This window comes from Temnothorax americanus, unplaced genomic scaffold (assembly GCF_048541705.1).
Source record: "Temnothorax americanus isolate GAGA-0224 unplaced genomic scaffold, ASM4854170v1 Scaffold25, whole genome shotgun sequence".
NCBI classification, from domain to species: Eukaryota; Metazoa; Arthropoda; class Insecta; order Hymenoptera; family Formicidae; genus Temnothorax; species Temnothorax americanus.
The window spans coordinates 1,340,288-1,351,364 of NW_027509391.1; the positions used below are offsets into that span (position 1 = coordinate 1,340,288).

At 43.2% G+C, this 11,077-nt stretch overlaps 1 protein-coding gene across 1 annotated transcript in view; it reads left to right on the forward strand.

Annotated features, from left to right (window-relative positions):
* LOC143898969 (LIM domain only protein 3) overlaps nt 1-7,273 on the forward strand; it is a 77,453-nt gene extending 70,180 nt beyond the window's left edge. The window contains exon 6 of the mRNA XM_077408837.1: nt 4,470-7,273. Within this exon, the coding sequence (XP_077264963.1) occupies nt 4,470-4,628 (159 nt within the window). The 3' untranslated portion in view covers nt 4,629-7,273. The remainder of the gene's footprint in view (nt 1-4,469) is intronic.
* Nucleotides 7,274-11,077: the final 3,804 nt, after the last annotated feature.

Genomic DNA, 11,077 nt, shown 5'->3' on the forward strand with positions numbered 1-11,077 from the left:
CGGTATTGCGTTAATTATACAGAATTGATTTAAAATAGTTGCTTCAATGCGAATGAAACACTTAGTGATCGATATAACGTATGCACTAGAATATCCGAATAGAATGTGTCAGAATAGGATATGATACCATTAATAATAATTAATGTAGCGCACGGTTAATCCCTCGAAATGTAGCGTTTAGCGAAATAGACGCGCATCATCGTAATGCAGTACTATACAGAGCCACGAGCGTATTCCCACACTGAACAAAGCCATTAGTCCATCATTAATCCTTCATTGTAGATACTCTATTGTTGCACATGCGAATACGATCTGTTTAGAATTAAATCGAGAGATGTCATAAAATTATACAAAGTAAAAAAACCCATCTATAATTGATTTTAAAATATATCGAAGAATCGAAGAATTTTAGCGCGAAGGGATTTATCACGGTCATCTCCTAAATGTCGTAGTCAAGATATTTTCTAGACGTAACAAGTTTCAGGGCGGCCTAAATCGATCGCCGATCGATCAGCCGATTAGATTGCCTCTTGGTCAACGTAACGTAAGCTGTGTCATGACATGAAGACAGAGAGAGAGAGAGAGAGCGAGAGAGAAAATAAAGAAGAGGGAGATAGACAGAAGCACCGTACATACGAACCCTCGCACGCGCGTGTACACGTCGTTCTTGTTAACGAGCGCATTATTAGGTGCACCGTGCTTGGCTGAATTTCACGTAAAGCCTCTACGCGGCCCCTTATACAACGCGCGCGCCGAGAAAGCTCGCATGGGAAAGCCCGGCTTGCAAGCTTATGCGAGATTATGAGTTTAGTTGGGAAACAACTCCGAGAGCTATGTGCTACGTGGCCGAGCTTACTTTTATAACGATTATTACCGACGAGTGTGTCGGACTTCCGTCGCGAGGGCTCGACCACGCGACCGAGTTTGCCTCGACATCGAAGTAACGAGATACGCAGTAAATTTTAATGGAACACTCGATATTACCCTAGTAGCGCACTGACGTTAAATGACGTTTTAATGACGTCTCTAGACGTCAGTGTGCTACTATAAGATACAGATGCTTGATAATAATATACGACAAGGTTATGAGAGAAAGTTTAGTCCAATCAAATTTGCACCACAAAAATGACGATTGGATCAAAGAGTCATATGTAACTGATATACCTGATGATTGTTCTCACAGCAACCTTATATTAATTTTTTGTGAGAAAGAACGTTACATCAATTTCTTTTCTCCTGCAAGAATAATCAGGTGCGAGAATGGGCGACCCGCCAGTAAATTCCGTTCCTAAACGATCCCGGAGCGATTAACGACGTCTTGCCTAATTCTCATCTCGTGTCGGACCCACCTTCGGGGCACCGAACGTGCTCGGTGGGTGGCGCTAATTTTTGCGCGTAAGAAAAGCCGCGCCGCGCGCGGAGGAACGGGCGGAACCGCGCATCTGGCCGTTTTCCCATCCGCAGGAGATCAACGGACAAATGACACGCGATTCCCTACAAGCCCTCGCGATGGCGATGCTCCGCATTTACCGTCAGTTACAAACTACCCGGCCCCGCTTTACCACCCTCGCGCCAGGTTCACGATTAATGTCTTATTCGCGCGTGCGAGGTCTCCTCAAGAGAAAGACAGAGAGAGAGAGAGAGAGAGAGAGAGGATGAAAAAACCGGGAGATTACAGCGGGAGATGAGAATAAACGCGAAGAAAGACGCTCGGTTATCTGGGGCATAATATTATGTCGCTAAAATTATCTTTCTACACGCTACGAAATTTCTGACGTTTGAAGAGATGTGTTTGACTTAGAAGAGGACCCATGTATACTCATAGAATCCTATCTACCTACATACCAGTTCCCGCAAAGCGCATGCCGTTTGATTACGACGTCGGCAGTAAATTCACAGCGCGGTAATTCCTCCTCTGGCAATTGTAGATAAAACTTGAATAAGTCATAGACTTAATTTAACCCGTAGCAGCGTTCAACGGTGGTCTGAAGTCTTCCACGGAGATTTCTTAATTACGAGCGGGACCCTCCAAGACAAGAGAACGAGGCTTGAGAGATAGGAAGAGAGAGGTATGTACCGAAAGACGAAAACATAGAGTATAAAGAGAGAGAAAAAGAGAGACGGAAGTCTCCTGCTGGTGGCTACAAGGGAAAGGGTTCTCACGGCGACGAGATTTAAGGATCTTTCCTAAGGAAAAAAAATCGCTCCCAGAGTCGCGGAGACAGATGATAAAGCATTTCTCTAGCGATGCTTTGTCATTTTTATCATAATTATTTACGAGTTAATTACTCCGCAGCCGCACGCGCACCCTGTGCCGACTACAGTTTCTTGCGTTTTAAAACGAGAAAAATACTTTATTAAGACACTTTGGAGATAACACCTTTCACAGGGTCCCGTGACAGATCTGCCCTTCTTCGTTCTTATTCTAGCTCGTTGCATACAGCAAAGAGACAAAAGCGAAATATTTAAAACAGTCAAAATTGCAAGTAGGACTCTATGTTAAAAAATAAACAAACGAGGTTTATCGTTAACAAGTTCCGCTGTAACCTGTAATATTCTTGCAATCTCTCTAAAATAAAATATCATAATTAAGATCGACGACGTTTCATCGCGTTGCAACGAGACATTCCGCGGCGCGGGATAATTGCCGAAAATGGAGGCTTAATTCGGCGCCGCGCGAAAGTTAGTATGATCAACTTACGGGCCGAAATCGTAGCGGGAGAGAGGGAGGATTCCGTCACGAGGGGTTGAGCCGCACGGTCTGCCGAATTTTAAGCCTGTATAATTTAACACCTTTACTGCAGAAACTAAGAGAAACTGAAGGGAAAGACGGTGAGAGAGAGAGAGAGGGGGGGTTGAGTGCACGCGTGTTCGCGAGGAACGACGAGACGACAACGAAGATCGAAAGACGAAGAGGAAGCAGGATCGACAGGATAAGATAAAGGAGGGATGATGAGAGGAGGACGGGACGGGGAGGAAATGCAAAGTTCGAAGTTTTCAACGGCACTTACCTAGCCTAGTACACTCTCCGCCTCTCCCACGGGTGCTCTGTACCACCAGCGCACAAATATAGCTACACCGGATATATAGAGACGGAGATGGATAAAGAATCGGTTGCGAGGGGTAGGAAGAGGGAACCGCCCAAGTTGAGTCGTGCCGCCCCTCCTTTTTGCCCGGGCACTGAGATACAAATTCATTCCTCCGGCCTTTCGTTTTTGAAGTGGAGACTTAGACGGCACGTTATAGGGGGAGGGGGATGAGGGAAAAGAGAGAGAAACGCAAATTCGTTAGCGTTGTCAACCCCTTAAGGGCGGGAATCCGCGCTGGATTTTACGTGCCGCGTCGTGAATAATTGCTAAAATCGAATAACGAGGCTGCGAGGAGTCGATTGATCGACCGAATTTATTCTTGGATTTTGTAAGTTGTCCTCTAATCGGATTAAATTCTTCAGAATTACAAATTCGTCCTATGCATTCTGATGTGCATTTAAGAGCTTGATAAATGAGTTTCAAGAATAAATTGAACTCAATTCTTAATCGATGAGCTTTTTGCTCGGTTAAATGCAACTCAGAGAGATATTGGTAGAATTCATAAAGTTTATCCAATTTGGATTAAATGTGTGTGTTACCCGATCGTTATATATAAAATATTAAAATTGATTTTAGTAAACGATACGATGCATGTTTTATTTATAATCACGTGTCAGGATCAGTGACGTGATTAAATTAACGAGTTATATTCCTAATAATTAATTCCGAAAAGAGTGAATATATAAAACTTATCATATGCCAATATTAATTTTTGTTTAATCTTTCAGTTTCCACACTGCCTCAAATAAATTCATAACATCTTTTAAAGGAAAAAAAAACTTTCTTAGCCTTTCTAGGTATTTTAAATATTGTAATCACAGATATATTTTTCTCGATAAAGATCGTCCGTCGAGCTAAATTTCAAGGAAAAGTCGACTTTTTTCAGACAATGGTTGCGACTAATTGCAACAATATCGTTCAGCGTAATTAACCATGGTTAATTAAATCTTCTTTCTCAATCTATTTTACAGCTAGAGTTATAATCTAGACAAGGACACGAGTCTCACTAACCAGAATTTGTTAACTAAGGCGGTCAGAGTGCACCTTCAGTGGTACGGTATCACTCGCATTGATATAAATCACATAGATTACAACTAGTTGTCGAGAAAATTTGAACGAAACTTTAACGAAAGAAAGTATATAAAATATAAATGTATAGAAAACGTTTCGTATATACATAGATAGAGAAATACGAATATGTCGCTTCCACGGCATATTGTTCCACGGCACTCTTTTATGAGGGACGTGTGCCTCCGGTCACATAAATTTTCCGCTAAGTCGAGATCGTCGCGATCGAGCCAAATTGAAAGAGAACACCGACCACCGAATACCGTACAGCCGACGGTCCGTAATCCTCACGCGTCTTCTTTTATCTTGCAGAACGTAGCGGGTGGGCCTCAGCGACAGGCGAACGGGGAAGCGGCGGCCCACAACCACAACGGATATCCAGCGCCAGCCAGCTCGAGCGCCCATAACGTCCTGAACCCCATGAATAATTTAAACGGTATCAATGCGCAAGCATCGTACGATGCCAAATGACAAACGAAGTAAGCGCCGATATATCGATTGAGTCGCACGAGGGGGTCGACTCGTGTGTGCCGTTCTCATTGTCTTTGTGGTTTTACCCGCGCTGATCGTCCTAACTTTAGCACGCGACCCACGGCAAATTGCAAGATTGCGCATATTCGGATATCCTTTAACTGTCGAGAAAAAAAAGTTATCGCGAACAGAAAAGTGTTACCGCGTATAGATATGTATTATATAATCGTCGCATTAAACAGTCCGCTTCTTGTCGCGATCGGGCGAACTTGAAGTTTATGTAAATAGAAGACAACCATAAAAATATGATAGTGTTGCAGATAACGCGAGTAAGTGGCATAGGAGAATTTTAATGCATATCTGACAAAATAGAAAACGATTAATAAAAATGTATATCGCGTTTCCCCGTCTTTGAAATTAACATTTTCTCCTACGCTATCTTTAGGCGTCGTTTGGCGAATGCGTATTTCCCGGACGAATTATTATTCCGTCTTCTCGAATAGAATATCTCTCCAATATAAGATAGGACGTGAGGGAAGAATATATAAATCCAAAATGCGTCTTTCGTACTTGCATTTAATTAGATTCATGTATCCGAACGAATTCGTCTTCCCCACGCTCGACTGGTTAGACGATAAATAAGTAGGTAGATAGTTAAATAGATAAGTAGATAGATAACTAACGGAACGTATATTGGCCAACTATGGCGAACTATTGGTGCTCTTTAGATTATAACTGATCGGAGTTTGCATGATTCAATTCAGACTGCTAAAGCGTATCGCTAAAGATAAGATCGAGAAAGAAATCAGAAGTAAGAGACCTGCGTGGAAATTTACGGGCTAGAGAAGAATTCCCGTCGCGATTCTTCCCGGATTTATCCGCTTTCATGAAACCCCACGGTAAACGTATCGACTTTCGGTCGGCGTAAGATATCTTTAACAGCCGGCGTGTCATGAATCGAAGCCCGAAACTTCGCGGTGGTAAATAAAGTTTGGCGCATTTAACGTTCGCCTCTCCGAGAACGGTGAGTTGTCGGTGAGGAGATACACAGGATGACCCCTCGGAGGGCCCTGGCCCTGCTCCTGCCGGACGGGCATCGAGAACGAGATCGAATCGACGGACTTCGAGAAAGCGACTGCAGCAGCAGCAGCAGCAGCAACCGCTCGCTAGCTCGCCACCCCATGGGGCTCATACGTTAAGGGTGACTTGAGCATTGTTTCAACTTCGAATCTCCCGGCAGAGGCCCAGATTGATGTCGCGAACTTTTCCACTGCCTTATTTGCGAGTCAGATAACGAGACTGAGTTATGCCCAAAGTTCTCTCTTGATCTCTCTCTCTTTCTCCGGCCCGTGCTGATCGTATCGGATCACGAGGAATACCCAGTCGAGAAGGATGTTTTATTTCCTTCCTCTTCAGGGATTCATCGTTGATGCCAAAAGTACCTACGTCGAACGGTAATAGGTTGGCAGCTGCGCCGAGAAACTGCTAAGGACTAATCCTTAAGAAACGCGATCTTCGTCGTTTTCATTCCGGAGAAAATCGCGCAAATCTCGCAAATAAGAAAAAAAATCTTTGTTGCTTGCGATTGGCAATAATTATTGTTTATTATTGACGGCAAGAGAAAGTTTAAGAGAAATATATATTGAACTGTAACTTTGCGAAACTAATTAAAGTTGACTATGAGTTCATTGTTAATAAATTGCGTTAACAAATATTTTCTTATGCTACATTATTTTTTTATGTTACATGATAATATGCAATTTTATATATATGAATGACAGTATAAATAAATTGATTTCTCAATATTTTCTACATCTTCTGTAATACCATCTGCACAGTAATGCACAGTTTTGTAATTTTCTTTTGAAATATGTTAAGAAATATGTATATGTATATATAAATATTAAAAATAGCCGCATCTTTGAATTACTATAAATAATATCACATGTACCATAATTAATAACGAGTGCCAATTTGTCAGGGCACTTTAACCTTTCTTCGCAAATAAAAGCATCATACAAGTACGCATTTATTTCAATCTGCAAAAATTGATTTGGTAATCGTCTCAAATTGTCAAGACGACAAGAGAGAACTATTGCCGACTTGTTACTTGCCGAGTTTATATTTTGATACGACGACACGAGCCTCTACACGAGTTGCATTCTCTACCCAGCGCATTAAAGTCGTCCGAACTGAACCAGATTCCTTTCGACATTTAAACATGTCTTGACGACTGTAACAAATAATCTTCTCGCAAAATATATGGCGATTCCAGAATAAAACCAGCATAGTTCCTAAAACGCGAAAGGTCTTCGACGCGCAGTGACTACGATCGCTAAAGACACATTTGTATCATACTATGCGACTATATCGAACGAACGTTTAACAAAGCACAGCCAGTGCGAGCATCGGAGTCCTTTTGTACATTATACCCTATACGGTATCGCTTTCTACATCCCCGTAAATCATGCATTAGCAGCGCTATTATGCATTCAGTACTGACCGCGCTTGGATCGCAATGTACGAAAGAACCGAGGTCATTAATTAAGGAAGTGCGGTGTACGTTCGCTAGTATGTAGATACGTTTTGTATTTATAGTTCTATCATAGAGGTATTAATAAACTTGTTTCGATGTTATGCAAAAACACAGTGTGTGGTTTTAAATCGCGGCGCGTGGGACAACCGGAGCCGGCTCACCCCGTTCCCCGTTTTCTTAAAGGTTTATGTTCTTGTATCCGTCGCGAACGCGCGATATTGATTCGCGACGTTGCGGCGCGGGAATCAACACGCGGAATGACTTTCGCCGGCCCCTTCGCTCCTTCTGCATCCGCCGTTCGTATCTCCCTTGAATTATTTAAGGGCGCTACGTGATTGGCCGACAAATCCGGTCCGCCTCAATAATTTACCAATCATACGCGGTCCTTTGTGTTTTATACGCCGCGTTTCGAATAAATCGCATTGTGTATTCAGGAGAGCGGCGTCCAACTCTATTCGGGTGCGAACGCGAACCCTCTCCGCGTATCCGGCGTCGAAAAAAGGCGAAGCGAAGAAACGGAAGAGGAAGCGACCGGAGAGATCGCGTAGGGAGCGATCGCGCATGCACGATTCGCACGAATTGACTCGAAATTCGGCTGAACATCGCGAATTTATGACAAAGCCGCGAAGAAGAGCAATATTCCTCATCCTCCATAACGCTCGGGTTCACAAGTATTGCTAACGTGAAGTTAACTTTAATACTTGATGTAGCCTACAACGATGCGCTGAATATATTTTCGAACGGAAGCTCGCGCGGGATCGAAAATTGGAAAGAAGAGGGCCGTCCTAATACATCCGTATATGCATTAATACATGCTTTTTTATACCAACAACGTATCCCGGGCGAATTCCGCTTGAATAAATGCGTAATGGAGGATGATCGAAATCCACCCACCGGCGAACCCACTCGCGAATTCCTCGGGAATCCATAAAGTACACCATCCACGAAGCAATTTGTTCTCCGAGAATTAATGCGCTCGCGATGCTTTTTAATATCGACGTATCTCGACGGGGAGAAATTTGGCGGAACGACCGTTACCGGATAACGGAAGGTGATTTAACGTCACGAGGCAAAACTGCTTATCTATAATCCGACGAGAGCGGATGGGCGGACGGTAAGTAAACGAAGCGGGAAACGAGAGAGACGATCGAGCATTCGATGCAAATTGGCAATTTTTCCTCGTACGGCGCTCGCGGTAATCATTGGCAATTAGAGCACGGGGCATTCCCTCGGCTCCCTTCTCCCCCCCCCCGGCCCTATCGGTAAATGTTATTTATGACCACGATTATCTGGGGCGCACCTAGCCGTCCGAAGGTACGCCTAACTACAACCTCCCGACCATCTAATTGGCTGTCTATTACGTCTGTTTGTACAAAATGCGGCACTTTGTTGCGAGCGCAAACGAGAAGCTCCCGCCGGGAGCTTGGATCATTTCGTTCCTTTAATCGCCTGCACAGTCGCCAGTCCGGAGTGGGCACATATTTGCAGTAAGAAAATTATGAGCGCGAAAGAGCAATTAAGCTTTAGACGATCTACGATTCTCGGGACAAAATATAAAATAATTATATAATTCACGTGCCGCGTATACGCACAGAATATGAAAATTACAAATAGAGTTTAGCGGATTATAATCGTCTAAATTGAGAGATTTTATTATTATACATTCATGGGATATTATTTTTGCAAGTGTATTCATCCGGAACAACACGAACATTAATGTTTAAAATGCCATATCGAATGCAACATATAGAAATTATATCGTTTTAAACCTTGCAGACATCGCGCGAGAGGAGCGAATAACCGACAGACGTGATTATCAGTATCTATTTACCCGTCGGAAGTGCGCATCGAATCGCTTTCTCTCCTCTCGTTACGTGGAATCGTTATTTCCGTTCGGGCTATCTTCCCATGTTTAATCGCGAGCAAATTACCCCGTGGAATCGCAAAACTCCCCGCAGCACGAGCAACTTGCGAGAAACGAGCGTCGCATTATCTGCTCGCTAACAATTTTTCCCAGCGCCCTTTCGTCGTCGCGTAAAAAAAAAAGGAAAGGAACATCGCAGCGGGTTTGCGTAAATCACGGTATCGCGCGGGGAATTCGGTGCGGGAAAGAGGGACGAGAGAGTCGCGCGGCACTTTTCCGCGAGAGAACCCGCGCGGTCTCTGAAACAATATTATTACTAAAAGCCGCTCCGGCCCCGGCTGCTTCTCGCGAGATTCGCTCGCCGCGCGCGAAGAGAAATGGCGGACCCACGGACCGTACGGAGGAGCAATTAATTAAAAGAGCAAAAACTGTTTTCATAAAATTCATTTGCGGAAATATGCGCCGACTGAAATAATATCCGGCCGCCGATGGGAAAGCGCGTGTCCCGTTCTGGCATAACCGCGCGCTGTCGCGTCGCATCCGAATGTAAAAAGAGCGAGGCGAATAAAAATGAAGGCCGTATGCAGAAGTTTTCGCATTTTTTTGCGCCCACCGCAGCCGGAGGCCGGAGTATACCGGGTGCATGCCGTGTGCGCAAATATATAGGGATCTCGTTTGGCAAGTCGGGCGCGCTGAAATTATATAAAGTTTTGCTTCGAGATTGGTCGCACGCAATGAGAATGAGGAATAGCATTATTGACCTCATCGGTTTCATGGCAATTATATTTTTATCAAACAACCGTTAAAAGACATGTCGAAATATAAGAAAAAAAATTGTTTAATAAATAAATTCTATATTATTATTTTCGAAACTGGTATAGAATTGATATATATAAGATATTTATGGATCTCTCACACATACATCTTCCTTTTAATTTTCAAGTAATATAAACTCATATTATTAATAAATATGGATAAGTGAACTATGAAAAATTGGAATAAATATTTTAAAATAATAGATAATTCAAGACTCACCGAGTCACCGATACGACGCGCAACAGCGGAATTACTTATTGTATTTATTTCGGATCTATTTAGATCACGATGCGGCGTCATTCCATTTCGATTCACGATATTTCGTTGATGAAGAATTTGAGAATAGCATCGGCAACTTTCATACCAGGAGACGCGATCAATAAAACCGAGTTAATGGATAATTAAAACGCGATGAGAGAGAGAGAACCACCCGGAAATGTACAATCAAGATTCAGCATTGCATTCACAATGAATTTGGAATACATAAATCTTGCGAAATATATACGTACTATTAATAAACGCCCGATATATTACAGCTTCCTGTTACACGACGAGAATCACTCGATTATTATACGCGCTTCAACTTCGGTAAGCAAGTCAACGAAAAATCTAAAGCACATACATCCGAGAATCCAAGTGTAATAGTTAAAGAATTATTTATCGCGAATAAGAATTATATGCCTATCGAATTATCTATTTGCTATCGCAAGGAAATGCGTACGTAACACATCATTATCGCTTTGATGTATGAATCAGGTAAGTAAATTGCTCTCCGACAATTCGAGATATCAATCTAAAAATCCCGCGTAGTAACTGACAAAAACAACGGCTCACCGAGCCAGAGCGGCTGGCGTGACGTACTAGCGCTGTTTGTTGACGCGGGACTCGAGCGCGTATACAGGCGAGCCGAACTGCGTGACGACGCATTCGGCATTTACCTGGCATTACCCTTCGAGACGCGACCGTGGCAGGTACAACGTAACAAGCGAGCGCGATTATTCCTTACGAATGATCGGCGACTGCCCAGCCCAATGAATAATCGGCTCTCTCGATTAACACCTCGTACGCATATCACGACTATACTCATCAAAATAAATATTTCGTATGATTTACTTACTCGACTTGAGAATTGAAGTGCAAACTGTTCGACGATGCCGCGGATACGAATACGTCTCGCATCGCGCTTTAAAGTTTTCGCCGATTTAGCCCTCTTTTTCAGTTTGCAAGGTAGCA